At 36.6% G+C, this 20,783-nt stretch overlaps 1 protein-coding gene across 1 annotated transcript; it reads left to right on the forward strand.

Moving 5' to 3' along the window:
• Nucleotides 1–9,721: 9,721 nt before the first annotated feature.
• Nucleotides 9,722–19,778, forward strand: LOC105445662 (zinc finger MYM-type protein 1-like). The gene is made up of 5 exons (XM_030991110.1): nt 9,722–10,184; nt 10,662–10,772; nt 11,248–11,349; nt 11,823–14,027; nt 19,690–19,778. The coding sequence occupies exons 1-5, from the start codon at nt 9,983–9,985 to the stop codon at nt 19,776–19,778; spliced, it is 2,709 nt and encodes a 902-aa protein (XP_030846970.1). The 5' UTR covers nt 9,722–9,982.
• Nucleotides 19,779–20,783: the final 1,005 nt, after the last annotated feature.

Raw genomic sequence — 20,783 nt, forward strand, 5'->3', positions numbered from 1 at the left:
TTAATTTCCTTTTCTATTTTGTTTGACTCCAGCTGTCCACTTGATTGGATAGACCGCCTTGCTACCTTCAATACTTTTGTAGGTATTAATAAATCTCAATGGAGTGAAAGATTTGTCAGGAAGTTATCCATTCCAATCTGGGAATTTGTAGACCGCCAATATCTAGCTGCCTACTCAAAGGTACTGATGGACGAGACTTAGACATGACTGAATGTGTCGTCCATGATTCACCTTGGAAAGACTGGGGTTTTGGCTCGTTGTATATGGAATAGATGAGGGTTTTAAAAGTATTACAGGTCACTAGAGCCAAGTATATCCTTGAAAGAGCGAAGGTATTGAGAAAGACTGTTCCACAACCTGGGTGCAGAAGCAGCAGAAGAAGATTTGTCGCCTAGCAGAGAATTTTAATAAAGATAAGGCACTGCCATTTTGAAGCATTGAGGGCATAACAAATAAAAAGCACTTTTCCATTACTACAGACAAATCACGACAAATGGCATCACCTTGATAGATCGTGCCGAGACAATATTTACATGGAACGATATTGAAATAAAGAAGTCCATTACGGTTGAGCTAAATGAGGATGATGTTCGAGACAAGAAGAACCCATCGTAAGAGGGAATAAGCTTAATATAATAAATGATGATGATGATTAAGATGATGATGATGATGATGAATTTAAGAAAAAGTAATATAGGTTAACTTTATCAGCGTTTGACAGGGTAATATTTTGTCCCGTATTATTGGTAACAGAATTAAAAATGAAACTAAACAGGTCTTTAACTTGGTGACCCGACAGGGATTGTTTTCATTTTACCAATAGCTGAGGGGCACATAAGACTTGAAATGGAGAGGGGTACTTCGTACTTGGTAGGATTCCTCCAAAAGACGCCCTAAAGGTGTTTAAACTGGAGGTGTGTCGGGGGTGAGGGTGACTGACAAACATTTCCCCTAAATTTTCCCTAAAATTATCTAATAAGCCAAAAAATCAACAAACAACAACAACAACACCCCGCCCCACCACCGCCACCAAAAAAGGTACCAAGACTAACATTCCAATATAAACTTTGCGACATGGCGTGAGCTATGATGACATGGTAGAACACTAAAAGATCTCTATATTATTTTGCAATTTCAACCGCGCACATTCTATTCTCAGATTAAACTATCGAATATCAATACACCAAAACCATAGATGAGGGAAATAAAATATTGTGAGCTGAGATTTCCTGCTGGAAATATATGTCTTTGATGACTGTTCTGTTATGTTCACATAAGGTAACAAATAGTAAAAGACAAACCGGTAAGTAAAAGGCATGGTACCAATAGAGGGAGCCATCGTCATTATGCTCATTTTCTGAAAGTGCGTTTATTAAGTCGCCAGCCTACGAGACCAGCACTGAGGGTCCAAAGGGCCGTCGGTCTAGCGAACCCTCTAGAGAGCCAACTAGACCGTCACCGTCGGTCTCGTTGGCTGTAGCCCGGTCTGTAACTCGAGAGACACTTGTGTCTCTTAAGGTTCATCATTCCTAAGATTCGCAATGCCAAACATGATGTTATCATACCAGACGGGAAAGACGGTTCATACTTTTGAACAAGACATTATTGCGTTATTCCAAAAGTTCGTTAAACCGAACGTTCGTCATTCTGAGAGGTAAATAGTGTTCATTTTCCATGGACATATCCATATCTCAATAGTGCTCGAGACATTATAGGAGGAAGGGAGAGAGATAGAGGGTAAAAATAAAGAGGGCGTGTGTGACGGAGAGACCGACTGAAAGATAATTATTGACAATACCACGTAGATAACAGAGAGATAGAGAGGGAGAACATAAAGATTTATAAGAGGGAGAGAGAAAGAAAGAGATATATTTTAGATGAATAGCTCATTTCCGATTTCTCACTGACCGACCAATGCCAAAAACATAATTTTACTTCTTTTGCATTTTAATTTTTCTTGATCCTCCCCCCCCCCCCCCCTCTCCCTCTCATCCTCCATCTGACATGTGTTCTAATCTTCCGATGAACTAACAAACCGTACAATAATTGTTAATCAAACCGTTGGGCAATTTCATTAGTTTTGTCCATGACCATTGGAAATGTTTGAACCCTGCAATGTCATGAAATTACGTAATTACAAGACAAACAGCATGCTCTATTGATTCAATGTATTATTATTGCAACGAAAACATTATATTTATGTAGATCTTTTGAGATACTCGCTTCTTTTAATTTATTTTTTATGAAATTAAATCAAACGTACCTTACAGAAAAAGATATTTGTTATAAGGATAGATCCATGCATAGATTTCGCAAACAATGGAATGTGCTAGAATTAGGATGATATAGTAAAATGTTGTGTCGTCTGTCCTTTTTCTTTGTTTTTTCATCCATAATCTCGGTTTCTACTCATACTATATTTATCATCATTATGTAATTCGATAAAAAAAAAATATATATATATGAAATTACGTAATCTGAAACTGATTTCTGAAGCCAGTAAAATAGGGTAAGACAACTGAGATTGCCATTAAATCTTTTTCTTGAAAGTCATTGCGATTTTGTTATCCCCAAATAATAAAGGGGTTCGTGGTTGCATTATTTGAAGCTGCGATTGATTTTGGCGGTTTAATTATTAATCAATTTGTATAATAAAAAGATGCCAGTGAGCTCTGTAAAATTAACCCTCTAGATCAATCCCAACTTGTAACTGTATAGAATAATAAACAGGTAATCAAGATTTAAAGATTTCTCCTTCGTATTTATTTGAGCATGACCACGCATGAATGGAAAGACATGACATGAATTGAATAAGAAACATTTATTTAAAAAAATATCCATAGGCAGATAAGATTGATCTAAAGCAAGCAAGTTCCCTTCAAACATAATGGGTAATTCTAGGTACACCTCCACACATTTTCAATTATAAAGACAATCTACAGTATGTTTAATGCAGTTCAATTAAAGTAAATTCTTATATTTACATATTCATTAACTCTTATCCTGCCACAGGGCTAATCCCCCCAGTGCCAGATTTATAACGAGATAATCGGATTAACGCGATGGTACTAACAATAGCGCGTGCAAAACACTAGGCACAGTCCAATGGGCATGAACAATAACTGCTATTACGAATGTTTGCTAGCATGCAAGAAGCAGAGTAACAGTAGCGTGCACGCAGCCTCATGGCAGGCTATGAGTTAAACGATCAATGGGTTTCGTTTTACACTTCTGTAAGAATAAAAGCTAATTTGTTTCAAAAAATTCAGGTTTAATAGCAAAAAAACTATTCTTTCCTGAATGAAAAGAAAATCAACTATGAAATGCAATATAGGCCTACATCTACAACATTTAGAGAACCATTGACAAACCAGGCCTAATTTTATCAGACACTTTATCACTGTTGTGTATAAAAGCTAAGGTTTACACTTTATCACTTGTGTATGTATGATACTAAGGTGGACATTTTATCACTATTGTGTGTATGAAACTAAGATGTTTTAAAAGCATGACACGAACTGACAACTGTGTCAAACTATACAAAATGAAGAAGAATTTATTAGTAGGACTCTCTGGTACTCTTTTAGGTCCTAAAATTGCTATAAAGGTAATTTTAGACCCCAAAATGTGTGGAATTTAGCCAATATGATCATTCCAATTCAGCTCCACTTTAACCCTAATAAGGCCGGGGGGGGCATTTTGGCCCCTCCACGATTTTTCTGATTGTTCGGGAACGCATATGGATGGCGCCCCGCCGCACAGTGGGCCAGGGAGGAACCAAAGTGTGCCAAAACTAATTTCTGGGGATTTATTTTCTATAAATCCATAGGAAATGTTTGGATGTCCAGGGATTTCCGCTTAAATGGTATTACCAATATTTTCTCTGATATCTAAGCTTTAAGTTGATACCAGATTTGGCTGCCCGATTGTGCCCGTAATTATGTTAGAGCCGTTTTCTTTGCAACATTGCCCCGAAAAATGTGTTTATTTTGGGGCGCGGTGTCAGAACAAGTGTCACGCGCCCCAAGCGCCATGATTTATGACTGCGAATCCTTCATGATTCAGCCGCGGACTAAAAACAAACATATTTTTCGGGACAATGTGGCAAGGGGAATCGGCTCTAACATGACAACGGGCAAGATCGTGCAGCCAAATTTGGTATCAACTTAAAGCTTAGACATCAGAAAAAATGGTGGTATTAAAATATAAGCGGAACTCTGCGGAAATCTAAACGTTTCCTCTGGATTTATAAAAAACGTGGATAATTAGGCCATTTTTCAGTGAATTAACCTTTAATATATCATGAAGATTGTGTTTCTATACATTTTAACCAATTCATGCAACGAAATAAACTATCAGGAATATGTGAGAGCAATTTCATATCAATAACTTAAGAACTTCATGTTAAATTGAAAGATTTATAAAATAAGTCACTTTTGCACTAAAACTGTGAATATGTAGTATTTTGCTGTTTGAAGGAGTAAATTTATTCCCTAGTTGTGCTTACCGGAATTAAATATTTTACTGAGGTATTCCTCAATGTAATACAGTTCAACTGGTCAAGAAGAGAATTGAAGAGAAATAAATCACCAAAAATGAGTTTTGGCGCACTTTGGTTCCTCCCTGGCCCATTGTGCGTTGCCATGGTTACGCGGACGAGCGTTGAATCTGCTGTGCGTAAACGAAACAGTACAAATGTGTACCGATTATGCCTAATAATAATCGATGGACGTGGGGAGGAAAAGCGCCTGCACATGCAGTGTAGCAAATTCTCGCAAAAAGAAATACCATACATGGAAAGCTTAGGTTTGGGCGGACATTTTGAGATTAACATCACTGCGGGAATCGGCCGGAATCCTAATAAACATGCTACTTTTATAAAAAATTGCATTTTTTTTTCTTTGTTTTGTGAAATTTAATGCTCATTTTTCCCAAAATGAAGCTTCCATAAATTTGGTCATTGTAGTTTCTAATTGGGTTACCAATAGGCAAGAAGTGCACGCAGTATCAAGTTAATTGCTTTTTCCTTTATAAATTCTCAGCACCTATTGTAAAGTTGCCACTTTTATCATTTTTGGAGCAAAATATAGATTTTCCCATGTTCGCACGGGTATATGACACTTTTAAAACTCGCTAAATATTAAAATATGGGTGGAAAAATTAGAATGTTTTCTTCCCCAAGCGAATGAAAAAAATATAAAAATTCACATTCGCCAATTTTGAATGTTGGCACACTTTGAGGCGATTCTGGCCCACTGTGCGCCGCTCGCACATATGGAAATGTAATTTTTCCTAAATATTGATCAAACATTGGTTATTGGGTCTTGTTTAAAGCTTAGGTGGTTGTTTTGGGGTCAAATTAGTTGAATTGTAGTAAGAAATGAAATAAAACAACAAAAACAACAAAATACATGAGTTAAAAAAACTATGAAATACATAAGAAATTATCAAAACAATAGATAACATAAGGAATAAGCTGGCTCTTCCAAAATTTGTTGTAATATTATTATTTCGAATGGTCTAATGAATATATGTGGTGAAAAAGAATGCTTAAATATGAATAATATATGATTTATGGGTAAAAATGTGATTTTATGACCTTATTTGCATAAATTACCAAAAATATGCAAATGAGTGATTTTTTTCAAAAAATTGAAATTACCATATTATTCTATACACTTCACTTGACATGCGTGCAAATTTTCGCGGAGATCGGCCGTTTCACGGCCGAGATCTTTAGGGGGGCCATTATGCTCCCCCCCCCCCCCCCCCCCCGGCCATAGTAAGACCTCAAATAGCCCGGCCTTTTTAGGGTTAAAATGATATGGTGAGTTGGTGACCGTTAATTAATTAATTAATTAATAATAAAAATACACGTGCCGGCTGGTGGTGCGTATTATAACGTACACAAAAAAGCCGACAAAAAGCCAACATCGGCATTGGCTGGAATAAAACGTATAAGGCGCTATCTTGTTTTTTCAACTGGTTCCAATTATATAATATTTTTGGTGAGACACAAATATTAGAAATGTTTATATTTATTGATATTTCAGCCGTCTCTAAACCGATTATGATCAAATAAAGATAATTTTTGTCATTTAAATTGTATGTTCTTTCAAATTTGACACTCAGTTTTTCATTATCTCACAAAAAAATAGTTTGTGTAGCGCCCTCTGCAACAGAACTCAACTATCCCTTTAACAAACCAGGCCTAATTTTGTCCGACTCTTTATCACTGTCGTGTCTATGAAAATGAGAAGTTCTAAAAGCATGACAAGAACTAACAACTTTGTCAACCTTTACGAAATGAAATTCAAAGTATTTATTAGTAGGACTTCAGATAGTGCAGACGGCGCACGTAATTTCGTTAGCATCGATATAGGCTCCACAATCCAAACCATCACCCGGCACACACCGGACTTCTGTGAAGTAAAACATCACACCATTTTGATTCCCCCCGGTCCCCGCTTTAGGAACCATCTCTCGGTCCACACACACAAATTCCGTTCTCTGGTATCCGTGGTACTCTGCCATAAGATAACCAGCGTACTCTAAACGCCACTCTTGAGAAGGACAGACGTTGCGGGCAGGTATCATAAGTTTGCTGGTGCGGCCAGAAGGCGCTCTGCAGACTGCACAGGTCGCAGTGTGGTCATGCATTGGTTGCATGCGTGAAGGACCAGCACTGACTTGGTATTCAGAGGCAGTGGCGTACCTACGGGGGGGGCAGGGGGGGCAGTCTGCCCCCCCTGACGAGTGACAAGCAACAAAAACCAACACAAAGTCATCATCACCATGGCTGAAAGGTCTGATTGACAGGCAAAAAAATGAAAATACATATAAAAACGGTAATCACTAAGTCTATCACAAGCAAACACCAAATTGACGGAGGGGAGGGGGGGGGGGGAGGGGTTGCATCATTTTGCATAAACTATATACTTCAGGCTTCATACGTAGTACGCCAGCACGAGATCGTCGATTGCTAGTACATCGACCTGCTTACAGACGCCTATGAATGTTATGAGCACGGGGCCTAGGCTAGGCTGCGCCGCCCCTCCCCCGGTCAGGCGCGGCGCGCTAGGGTTCGTAGGCCGGCCGCTGGCCTGCCACGTGTATTCTAGCGCATTATAGCGCCACCACGAGCCAGCGCCATGGCATGCTGATTTGTCCAACGATCTTAAGTAGATCTGAAATGGCACCAAAGAAAGTCAAAAAGGTAAGCATGATCATTCATTTTTTAATATCAGGGTATTTTTAATCAAGATTTTGTAGATAACATAAACCTAATGAAAACGTACAGCTGAGTATGTCGGCTGTCGGGTGATGTAGGCTTAACTCTTTGATGGGACGGGACCTCCTTAGGAGCATCTCGGGGCCCCGGGCGGGTACGGGTACGGGTAGAGGCGTTGCCCGAGCTAGGTCATGCAGATGCTGATATTTGTGACAGTAGACTCTAATCATTTTAGTCTAGCTTGCATACATTAATGTAATGTTCTGGTTTAACAAAGACTGGGTGACACAAGACCTAATTAGGACATGGTTATATCCGAAATCATGTGGATGAATGCCAGCCCTTCTACTTTTTCAGCCTCTAAGATTCGACAACTAATAGTCGTTATTTTCCCACTTAAAGACTTTTTCAAGCCCACTTTTTTTTTAGGGAAGTTCTAAATTAGCATCGTCTTTCAAATGCCGTTGGAAACTTGGAATTTAACCTTTTCATTTTGTGGGCCTGCAAATTGGACATAGTACCTTTAAATAGTAAGGTGACTCTGCTAACAAAATCATAAGATAAGGACAACTTTTCAGTTTGATTTCAGATCATGAAAGGAAGAATAGTGAAATCCATTAATTGTTTTTTTTTTATACAGGGCTTGGCCACCTTGAAATCAAAACATCGTGATTTTGACTGCAACTTATCGAGTGCAAAACGTTGCAAATTGAGGGTGTCAGGAGGTAAGATTTTTATTTCCTTGCACATCTAACTTCTAAGTTGAAACATGAATAGGCCTACTATTACTTTAAATTACAGTAATAATATGCTGTATGTGGGTGAGTGTGTGTATGTGTGACACAAAAGTGTTGAGCATCTCAGTTAAACGTTTTCTGGTTAAAGATAGAGGCCATGCATGGATGGAGTCAAAACTGGTTTAGGTCTTGGTCTGTGTCACATGTACAAAGTCTGTAAAAGACTTTTTTTTTATCCTGATGCCTTGTGAGTCACATAGTGACTCAAATCTGCTGGCCTCGACTCCATCACTGATAAAGGCATGCATTATTTTGAATTTCTGTAAATAGAACCAATGCAAATATGTAATATTTTTTCAAATCTTTAATCCAATATTACAGGCAGTCATCATGGTCGGCTCATATCAAATGCAGCCAAATGTGGTTTACGGATAAGGCGAGAAGTTCCTGGTGATGGGAATTGCTTCTTCCATGTGCTCTTAGACCAGTTACAAAGGGTTGGCATCAAATGTCAAGCAAACCAAAAAGAACTTAGAGAGGAGATATGTGAACACATGGAAAACAGTGTGAGTTTAATATAAATTTATCTTCAATTAGCTTCTGTTTTTTTAATTTTTTATTCAAGTACATGTATGTGATCAAGTAAAGGTGGAATAATGAATTTACAACCCAATTATATTAATAATAAAGTATCCAGAAAGTAAATACCATTGTAATTCAAGAGTTCTATTTGTTGATGGTGATGGAAATGTGACTCAGAAGTCAGAAATAAGCATTTTATTTTTAATTTTTACAATTTCAAATAAGGTTTGTACATTCTTTTCATATTTTTCTTTCAAAACTGAAAAACAAAAATAAAACAACACAAAACGAAAAACATGTAAATGTGTTAAAATGTAGAATAATACACAACAGATAGTTTGTCCAGGACAAGTTCAGTGAATGGTTTTGTATACCTTTTTGCAGGCAAATTAAAATATCCACAAAAATATCTGTATCATATGTTTTGCTCGTTTGTGTATGTTTCACTTAGGCTTCTAAAGACATGGCAGTGATGGCACACATAGTGACTCCTGATTATATTCAGGAAATGAGGAAGGATGGGACGTGGGGAGGAGAACCTGAAATCATTGCATGTGCCAACAAGTATAGAGTGAACATCAATGTAATAACAAGCGCAGAAGGAAGCACCGAAGCAGGGTTTATAATGCACAAGTACAAGGCAACAGGAGAAGAGGCAAATGCTGAACTGATGACGTTGTATTTTGGACATGTGTTTGAACAACACTATGTAAGCCTAGGTAAGAACTATCAATAATCCAATATGACTTTAACCCTTAATTATACCTTATGAGATTTAGCATACCACTTTCAGAGGATAGCATTCTCTGCTCTCTCCTAAGCATGTCTAGGACAGAAACTGTTCTCATATTCACAGCTTAGATATAAATTTGGTTGTGTCTTCAAAAACAAAAACAAAACAAAAAAATCCCTTGATTGTTTAAGATGATATTGATGCAGAATTGATTTCATGCATGTACTGGCCTATTGATAAAATGGAAGGCCAAAGGTTCTTGAATATAAATTGGCATTTTTCTTCTATCAGAAAGTAAAGTTGCAGAAGATTTATTAAGTGTTTGTACACATAGCTTATGATGACAATAACAATAATAAAAATAATAATAAACCATTCTTATAAAGCTCATACTACTACTGATATTAAAAAATTATACTAAAAAGAAGAAGAATGATAATAACAACAGTGACTTTAATATATCAATACAAATTATAATGATAATGATAATAATAATACAAAAAGAAGATTTATTTAGCCAGGGTAGTTCATTTATTCATTATGTGAATGTTCTTGTTTTGACTGTATGATCTGCATCATAATGGAGCTTCTTTATAGTATTTTCATAGCACACTCATATTTTTGAAAATAAGAAAAGTATATATTGTTATTCCCAAATATTGTCCAATATGTATCTACCCAGCTCATCCATTTCCTACAATGTCTAACCTCCTCTCTCCCACCCCCTCCCCCCCAGAACCAGTTGAAGCAAGTTCAACCTTGAATACTACATCAGAAACAACAGAAACGCCAAGTTCATCTAGTGCCCGAAACCCGAGTGAAAATCATCCATCTAAAAAGAAATTTCACCAAAGTAGTTTAATGGATTTGTTCCTCAGCCAACGAAGAGGGTCAAACCAAGGTATGTCATGGTCAATCAGCAGAGATGTCAACCACTAAACAAGTACAATTTTATCGTATTTAGTACAATAAAAAAAAGTGAAGTACGATAATACGATATCGCCTCTTGAAAATACGACTTTTCATCTTTCAAAAAAATATATATATATATCAACCGCGGAATCCCATAGAAACATGTACAAGTAAACCCCTGCATGCCCAACAAAAACGTTGAACAGTTATGGTGCGATCAAACCTTTCTTGCTTTTTGTTTTTATTTCATTCAGTTCAGTGTAAATGCTCGAACCAATGTTCCCAATTTATTACCAAGGTACAGTAAATCAAATTGCACCAAAGGGTAGAAAGAGGACTGGCAGAAGGTTGAAAAGATCTAAGCAAGGTCCTAATCATTGCGATAATGTATTGAAATAATAAAAATAACAGAAATGGCATAACTGACTTCCTTTTATTTACATTTTTTTTTCAATTTTATTTTTAGGATGCAAACCAGATGCTCCTCATGTTTCACTTGACAATGACGAGGGTACAAGTGAAAGGCCCAATGCTGAAGAAGATGATAATGCTGTATCTACTCAACCAGATCATGAAGGTGAACAGAATTGAAAATCTTATTTTCTGTCCTGATAGTTGTATATATTATGTATAAATATATATTATGTATAAATATATATACATTGTTTTCTTTCTTTTATATATTTATATTTCCTCTTTTATATATTCAGCCATTTATCCTAATTTAATTACAAAATAAGTTCTTTCATTACTTTATATTCATCTATTAATGGCTAAGTGCAATATGCATTAAATTGGGAAACAAATTAAAATAAATCTAGCAAGTGTTTTGATTAATTGAGTGAGATATTCCACTCAAAATTGCCATATGTTTAGTTGCTCAGACAAAGATTGAGGAGGAGGGGGGGGGGTTACTAGGGCAACTTTGGGATGACAGGAGAGAAAGGGAGAGAGAAAGAAACACTAGAAAACGGGGGGGGGCAGTATCCCTAAAGAAATAGAAATACTGTGTAATTATTCATTGTAAATTCCACCTCTTTTTTAAACTGCAGAATATAAGCCTGGTAGTCCTGATACTCCATGTGTTTCACTGGATGACGATGACGATGAAGCTGAAGATGATAATGCTGTATCTACTCAACCAGATCATGAAGGTGAACAAAATTGAAAATCTTATTTTCTGTCCTGATAGTTGTATATATTATGTATAAATATATATTATGTATAAATATATATACATTGTTTTCTTTCTTTTATATATTTATATTTCCTCTTTTATATATTCAGCCATTTATCCTAATTTGATTACAAAATAAGTTCTTTCATTACTTAATATTCATCTATTAATGGCTAAGTGCAATATGCATTAAATTGGGAAACAAATCAAAATAAATCTAGCAAGTGTTTTGATTAATTGAGTGAGATATTCCACTCAAAATTGCCATATGTTTAGTTGCTCAGACAGAGATTGGGGAGGGGAGGGGGGGGGGGGGTTATACTAGGGCAACTTTGGGAGGACAGGAGAGAAAGAAACAGTAGAAAACGGGGGGGGGGGGCAGTATCCCTAAGGAAATAGAAATACTGTGTAAATATTTATTGTAAATTCCACCTCTTTTTTAAACTGCAGAATATAAGCCTGGTAGTCCTGATACTCCATGTGTTTCACTGGATGACGATGACGATGAAGCTGAAGATGATAATGCTGTATCTCATGAAGAAAGGTCAAACAATGAGGAATCTCATGTCAGGGATACAATTAATGTAGGACAGGTTCCTGTACCTACATCGGACAACAATGCTTTCAATCGCTTTCCAAACGATCCAAAACATTTTTCAGGAGTAAGCATAACACCCAACGTAGTTAGACAGATTCTAGAAATGGGACCTTGCCAGCCTAACTTTGATGCCAATGACGAATTTTCTTTTCCTCGGAAACATGGTAGAGGCTTTCGCCGAGAGTGGTACTTTAGACACTTAAAGGATGAAAAGAAGAAAGTCCCTCGAAAGTGGCTCATATATTCTCCCTCGAGAGACTCCTTGTTCTGTTTATCATGTTGGCTCTTTGCAGACAGACACAAGAAAAATTATGACCCAACATGGAGCAAAGTAAGTGGATCCGGCTTTTCGAATTGGAAAAAGGCAACTCTACGAATTGAACAGCATGAACAATCTTCACTTCACATGGAAGCAGAGGGTCAGCTGTCACTTACCCGACTGAGACTTGACAAAGGCAAAGCAGTTGATGCTGAGCAAGTGAGGGCACATGAATGTCAGGTGCAGAAAAATCGGAAAGTACTTTCTAGGCTAGTTGATGTTACACTATTTTTGGCCAAACAGAATTTAGCTTTCCGGGGACATCGTGAGAATATGAGATCTGCTGAAACAGAACGCAACGATGGCAACTTTTTAGAACTTGTGCGATTAATCAGCAAATATGACAGTGTATTAGCTGCTCATTTATCTGAGCAAAGAAGTCATTCAATGTACCTCAGTCCACGAATACAGAATGAGCTCATACAATGCCTGCGGAATTCAGTAGAAAGTGTCATAATGGAGGAAGTACATGAGGCGGGATGCTTTACCATCATAGCAGATTCTGCTATTGACATATCTCACACGGACTTACTTTCTGTAACCCTTCGTTACGTTACTTCTGACGGAGATGTTGTTGAGAGATTCATTTGCTTTCAAGAACTACCTTCTACAAAATCATCCGTTCTGTTTGAGCAAATAAACGAATTTGCAAAGAAGCGTAACATTTCACTCAAAGATTGTGTTGGACAAGCCTACGACGGGGCAGCAAACATGTCTGGTTCACTATCTGGCCTTCAGCAAAGAATAAAAGAAGTCAGTAACAATGCACTCTATGTGCACTGTTGTGCACATAACCTCAATCTTGTGATAAGTAATGCTGCATGTGTCTCTCCAGTTGCCAAGGATTTCTTTGGAATCCTTGAAAAACTGTATGTGTTTCTGACTAATAGCCATCCTCGTCTCGAGAAATTCAAGGAAGCCAAAAGAAAATTGTCAAAGGAGGTGCAAGACATCCAGTTAAAACGACTAGTTGACACACGCTGGTCTTGCAGAATTGAGTCTGTTCGTGCTGTCAAGGCAACATATCCAGCCATTCTTGACACATTAGAAGACATCGAAGAAAGTGAGGGCAAACCCACGGAGGCTGCAGAAGCAAGGGGTCTCATCAATGCTCTTAGCAAAGTAGATTTTCTTCTTCTGATGAATATGTGGGAGGAGCTGCTTTCAACTACGGATTCCCTGTCAAAATACCTCCAATCTTCAAAAATTGACTTGATCAGTGCTGGAGGTGTTATCACGGCAACATCAGAAGCAATTGGAAAAAATCGGACTGAGGAACACTTTGAGGAATTGTACCGTAAAGCAAGAGTAGAAGCAGAGAAACAAGAAATTGATCCAGATCTAACTACTGTACGACAAAGAAAACGGAAGGTTCTTTCAGGGGAACAAGCTGAAGATCAGCCGATTAATGATCCTGTTTCCAGATTTCGAGTAGAAGTCTTTTACAAGGTATATGACTCTGTTTTGCAGCAATTCAAAGACCGGTTTTCAGATTTCATGGAAACGGTCAGAGATTTTTCTGCGTTAATGCCAGAACATTTCAATGACCTCAATGCCGAAAGAAGAGTCAAGAAGCTGGCTGAGAAGTACAAAGATGTAGTCGACACGGAACAACTCATGGCTGAATACAGGACTTTCCGCCCTCTGGTTCAGAACACTGACGTGTTTGACAACAATGATATCTATGTGAAAACAATTAATGGATTGTTGAAGTTCCTAATCAAGAATTCCCTTGAGAGTGCATATCCAAATTTAACCAAACTGTACAGAATTATTGCTACATTGCCCATTTCCTCAGCTACTGCAGAGCGATCTTTTAGCAGAGTGAAAATAATCAAATCATATCTGCGTTCTACAATGAAGGAAGAAAGGTTGTCAGGTTTGGCAATTATTAGCATAGAGAAAGAAATTGCCTGTAGTGTAGACTATTCAGATGTAATTGATCACTTTGCTAGGATGCACCGGAGACGCATAGACTTTATTTAGGGTAGAACAGTATGAATGTGTTGAAATTCCATGTATATTCTGGCCATAACAGTGCAGGAGTTTTTCACCCAATCATGCACATATTTGGCTCAATTTGTGTGGAAAGATACTATTTTTTCAAAATTAGTTGCGATTTTTCATTTTCTTTCAGTTCACAACAATTCAATTCAAAGTACAAAATGCTGCTGAGTGGAGGTGCAATATACAAGGAATAACATATACCCATAAATCATTATTTTAGATTGTATTATAGCCTCTCATTTCCACCGGACAGTCTCTGCTTCGACTTTTTTTTAAATTTTGATCTCTTTTATATTATAGGGGAATTCCACCCGATATTAATTTGACTTTAATAAATAGAGTAGAATTAAACAAAACAATGAAAACAACATCAAAATCAGATAAGACATAAGAAAGTGACAGCATTTTAAGTCATGCAAAGTTGGAAACGGTGTCAAACATAAAATTGGCTCTATGCAAGAGTTAGTGGATGAGAAAATCACCTCACTTTCCCATTTTTACTCCTCATGGATTATGAAAAATCATTGTTGTATTTAATGTAATACAAGGGAAAGATTCTTTATTTACAAATATCATATCTATGGAAATTGACTTGGACAGGTAACAACCTGCCCCTTGCTCTAGCCATAGTTTTTGTCACAAACTACAAGGTAAATTTTATTGTACATGACAACCAACCTCAGTGTGTCAATCTTTTGCAAGCCTAATAATTGGAAATATCTTAAGAGAGTGTTATGTTGAAGCGATTACAATTCATGAAGCTGTGTGAAAGAATTGGGTTTGGACACTTGTGTACTGTAAGTGGATTTTTATGACTGTTAAATTTAGATTTGTTCTAATTATTTTTCTGTTGTACCAGAAACTTATTTACTGGATGCATATCATTATTTCATGTCCATGTAGGGATGCATATTTTGAGAAATGACAACCAAGTGTGTAAGTTTTTGTTATTGCTGCTGCAAAAAACCACTTCTTGAGCTGGAATGGTTATTGAGGGCCCTAAAGCACTACCCTCAAGTCCATTACAATGTCAACACTCGAAACAGAGTGTAAATTTAAGCCTGAGACACAGACTATACACTCAATGATTAACAACTGTTTTTAGTCGTTTTTACAAACTCTACTATCCCACTTTCTTTTGAATTTACAGATAAAACATACATAATCTTGGTCGATATTTGAGATATTTGTTGCATGTTAAAGGGACACACAACCTTTATAAGTCTCTTCCACTTACCATTAGTAAGAACTAGTTGGATTTCTATTCATTGGTTGATAAAGGTCAAACATTGGATTTCTAAGGACAACTTATTGAAACAATATACTACTTTTGAAGACTGCTTGAAGATGAGTTTCAAAAGATTAATAAATTGTATAGTATACAATTTTATTGATGATGTCTGCTGAAATTGCTATGTTCATTTCAGTAGTTAGTTGCTTGTAATCATATATGTGTTTTATTATAGCTACGAGTGCTTACTATTCATTTGACCTATTTATTAACTTTCTTGCCAGAAACCTCAAACCTCTTCCACTTACCATTAGTAAGAACTAGTTGGATTTCTATTCATTGGTTTATAAAGGTCAAACATTGGATTTCTAAGGACAACTTATTGAAACAATATACTACTTTTGAAGACTGCTTGAAGATGAGTTTCAAAAGATTTATGAATTGTATAGCATACAATTTTATTGATGCTGTGTGCTGAAATTGCTATGTTCATTTCAGTAGTTAGTTGCTTGTAATCATATATGTGTTTTATTATAGCTACGAGTGCTTACTATTCATTTGACCTATTTATTAACTTTCTTGCCAGAAACCTCAAACCTCTTCCACTTACCATTAGTAAGAACTAGTTGGATTTCTATTCATTGGTTTATAAAGGTCAAACATTGGATTTCTAAGGACAACTTATTGAAACAATATACTACTTTTGAAGACTGCTTGAAGATGAGTTTCAAAAGATTTATGAATTGTATAGCATACAATTTTATTGATGCTGTGTGCTGAAATTGCTATGTTCATTTCAGTAGTTAGTTGCTTGTAATCATATATGTGTTTTATTATAGCTACGAGTGCTTACTATTCATTTGACCTATTTATTAACTTTCTTGCCAGAAACCTCAAACCTCTTCCACTTACCATTAGTAAGAACTAGTTGGATTTCTATTCATTGGTTGATAAAGGTCAAACATTGGATTTCTAAGGACAACTTATTGAAACAATCTACAACTTTTGAAGACTGCTTGAAGATGAGTTTCAAAAGATTAATAAATTGTATAGTATACAATTTTATTGATGATGTCTGCTGAAACTGCTTTGTTCATTTCAGTAATTAGTTGCTTGTAATCATATATGTGTTTTATTATAGCTACGAGTGCTTACTATTCATTTGACCTATTTATTAACTTTCTTGCCAGAAACCTCAAACCTCTTCCACTTACCATTAGTAAGAACTAGTTGGATTTCTATTCATTGGTTTATAAAGGTCAAACATTGGATTTCTAAGGACAACTTATTGAAACAATATACTACTTTTGAAGACTGCTTGAAGATGAGTTTCAAAAGATTTATGAATTGTATAGTATACAATTTTATTGATGCTGTGTGCTGAAATTGCTATGTTCATTTCAGTAATTAGTTGCTTGTAATCATATATGTGTTTTATTATAGCTACGAGTGCTTACTATTCATTTGACCTATTTATTAACTTTCTTGCCAGAAACCTCAAACCTCTTCCACTTACCATTAGTAAGAACTAGTTGGATTTCTATGCATTGGTTTATAAAGGTCAAACATTGGATTTCTAAGGACAACTTATTGAAACAATATACTACTTTTGAAGACTGGTTGAAGATGAGTTTCAAAAGATTAATAAATTGTATAGTATACAATTTTATTGATGATGTCTGCTGAAACTGCTTTGTTCATTTAACAAGTATCCTGTAATCAAGTTTCAGAGTGCTTTCTGTTTGTTTGTTTTGATCTGCTATTAACCTCCTTGCCAAAATCCTCAAATTTCCCTAGCTTTTCTTGTATCGTCTGACCTACAGCCAGTTATCATTTCTTCAGATATACAATTCTTCAACATTCCTCTGCTTATTTCCACCTTTTCTACCTTATGTACCCTATCTCTCTGTACCCTATCTTTCTCCAATGTCATTTTCCTCAACCTTCTGACATTCCTCCCAGTGAGTGATTTCTCTTATATCTAGTGATATATCATTTTACTGTTTCATTTTTTTCTTACTTTTAATTACTACATTTATTTTCAATGATTGAATAGATGCTTATTCTGAATATTTTTTTAAAGTTTTAATTGTGCATGTGGAAATGAAACAAATGCAAATCAATACAATTCCATTCATTGTCAAATACACTTGATTACATTTCCAAATATGCAGAATTGGGAACATAATATGTCAAAGCTTCTTCAAAGAGGAATAATAGAAGTACGTTAATAGAAGCATTGTCATTACCAGTGATAAGTTAACCACTGATTTTGTCGAAATTCAATACATTTAACATTTAAAAAAAAAGATAATTCCTTCTTTTAAATCAAAATAGACCAAAGATATAGAAACACCCGATTGCAAATACTAATATCAACAAAATCTCTACTGTGTTATTGGGACGCCCCCTATTACCCCTTCACCCATTTCCAGTTTTCCACAGCCACACATCATCCCCCCCCCCCCCCTTGCTCGTCCAAATCGCTTGCCCCCCCTGACGAGCTATGCCAGGTACGCCACTGTTCAGAGGAGTATATTAGGGCTCGGTGATCATGTGAGGAAGTTTCTACTTCGTCATAAATAGGCTCGTCTGGCATGCAGAGATAATTTGAGCCGCTACCAGTATGGGTCCAGCGTGCACCTCCAACAGTACCTGAATAAATCACAAATCAATGTTACGCAAACAAAGAACCTACTTAAAGATGAAGTTGAGTTCTGGTCATGCGATTGCATTGTGATAGAAACCGTGTGGAATCGATCAGAAAAGGTTGACCATCTAGCATATAATCGTGTGTATTGCAAGGTTCTTGAATCATCAAAATGGTAAGATATTTGGCCAAGTCCTGGTAAAGTGACAAGCTCTGTACACAGACAGATGTATATGAGACAACACGAACACGTGGCGTAAAAATCCGTCCCGATTTTTACGATGTTACATGCCATATTTAAAATATGAAGGTATTTGAAGAGCCATGCTTTTCAGGGAACATGATTTATCTGATGTTCTTCCACACTTGCATAATAACAATGATAACGCTTACAAATTATTTGTCACCTCTTTTCAGAACTCAACCTTCTCTTTAAGTTCAAATTCATCGGAATCTAAATTAAGAATGATGTAGGACTAATGACAGCCACTGAAGGCAACTCTGGAGAACGTTAGATAAATAATTTTCTTCCTGGTACGAATTTAAACCTGGGTGGAGAGTGGCAAATGTAGATACATATCTTGGCAAAAGACATTCGTAGGGGTGTGGGACTCGAACCACGAACCATATGATCTACTGCCTCTACGACACCTCAACAGCCAATGACGGCATCTCAATTTAGCACTTGGGTCAATCCTCATGGTTGGTAATGGAATTACATAGCTCATTTGCCAAACAGTTTGCAAAAGGATGTCGTGGTCTAGCGGTACGTCACCGGAATGTTTATCACATGGTTCGCGGTTCGAGTTCCGCATTTAATGTGCGTTGGCAAAAATGTATCTACATTTTCCACACTGCCACCCTGAAGTAGAAAGTGTGAATCTGGTAAATATTAATTATTGAATGCCTTAACTGTTTTAGGGCAGCTGGGCTAATGTCATTTTAATTTTTATATTACTTGTAAGCGCCTAGATAATCCCATAGGATTGATATTTGCGCAATTAAATTGTAGCTATCATTACTACCTTAATATCAGTGAATGTTATGATCTCATTTGTACAGCATGACCTTAAGTTTAATAAATTTTTTAATCGTGCTTATACTGTATAAATAAGGGTAGAATCACAATAACTCAAAGAAACTTGGCATACGTTTGTGCATTCACGTAACCCTGACCCATTCTTATGCACTTAAGTTTCGGCCAGTGACGCTATTGAAGGCATGTGTTTCGTTTGTGGTGATGAAGAATTTTTGCGCACAACATCAGATTGATAATAGGTTACACTAACATTGGAACAAGTTAGCAAAGACTCTCAAAAAATTAACTCGCAGATATTTCATTCCCTACCATATTTAAAATACGTCAAAGTATTCGCACATTTCAATATGACAGACGGACAAGGCTATTAAAATTGCCTGTGGTCGATTTACAGAAATCCTTGCAATCATGTCAAAATCATGTTCAGATTTTCCCCCTTTTTTAATATTACTCATCTATACCAACCTGAATAGATGAGTTCTGCATCTTCAGGACATACATCGTTACCCCAGCGAGTATAGATGACACCGTCGCTGGGTGGAGTGGGGGTTTCTTGAGCTAAAATGTGAAACATTCAGAAGTTTTATCGGAATCCATAAAGACAAAAGTCAACTGTATTCCAGACGTTTGGCATCTATATTCGTGGAATATGGAAAGCCATCATTCGTGGTAAATTCAATCGAGTTTATAAAAAGTGGATTCAGTTCAATTTGTTTAGCCGTTGTGTGAAATGGGTGTTTCCTCAGCTAAAATGTTAACAAGTTAGGAATTGTATACATCGGAGTCCACAGACAGAATTTATTTGATAACGGATAGTATCAAACGTTGTAAATTCAATGAAGCCTAAAAAGTTACAAACATATTTTTGTGTAATTTGTCCGGCTTATGTTCTCACCACATCAATGACTAACTGCACGTATGCTTTTTTAAGCAGCGGCTGTTATTACATAAGCATATGAAAACAAAGCAACCTCGAGTGACCCACAACTATCCGTCTCCATATTGTATTTTTTAATATAGGCCTGTAGTATCACTTATTGTGTAAATTGCCAAATCAACACTGGAGTTATAACATCCGAAGTGTTTTCAAATAACTTGAATTTTTATTTCGCTAGACATGCATTTTCAGGTATGAATAATTACAATGTCACAATTATGAATGTTCTACAACCTCTGCGTGACGTGCCATATCGTGTGATTTTTATGTTGTTTTAGACCTACCTTGTGGACCTGTCGGTGCATCCCGTCCGTCTCTCCCGTCCCTACCGGCAACCCCTTGTGGGCCTTGACAACCTTTTTCTCCAGGAACACCAGCAGGACACAAGAAACATTGACCTAAAGAAGAACAACATATTTCTTTTCATATCAAGTTTAATGATCTGCGAGGCTTAAACATTCCTGCCTGCATAACATTATATTTCAAGCATAATAGCTCTGTCTGAAGGTTATTCTCAATCTGGATGATCATGGCCGATGTCGTACGTTCCATTGATCTTTTCTTATTAAATTTGTTTCTGGTTGAATCATAGATCTTTTAGTTTCGAACATTGATATCTCCTATGTTCGG

This window comes from Strongylocentrotus purpuratus, unplaced genomic scaffold (assembly GCF_000002235.5).
Source record: "Strongylocentrotus purpuratus isolate Spur 01 unplaced genomic scaffold, Spur_5.0 spur5_scaffold_2, whole genome shotgun sequence".
In the NCBI taxonomy this organism is placed as follows: Eukaryota; Metazoa; Echinodermata; class Echinoidea; order Camarodonta; family Strongylocentrotidae; genus Strongylocentrotus; species Strongylocentrotus purpuratus.

Bases quoted from the DNA above. Each gene is read 5' to 3' on its own strand.
- LOC105445662 (XM_030991110.1), top strand. From the start codon at position 9,983: ATGTCTAACCTCCTCTCTCCCACCCCCTCCCCCCCAGAACCAGTTGAA. The intron at 10,773-11,247 runs GTGAACAGAATT...TTTAAACTGCAG, and splicing joins TACTCAACCAGATCATGAAG to AATATAAGCCTGGTAGTCCT. The intron at 11,350-11,822 runs GTGAACAAAATT...TTTAAACTGCAG, and splicing joins TACTCAACCAGATCATGAAG to AATATAAGCCTGGTAGTCCT.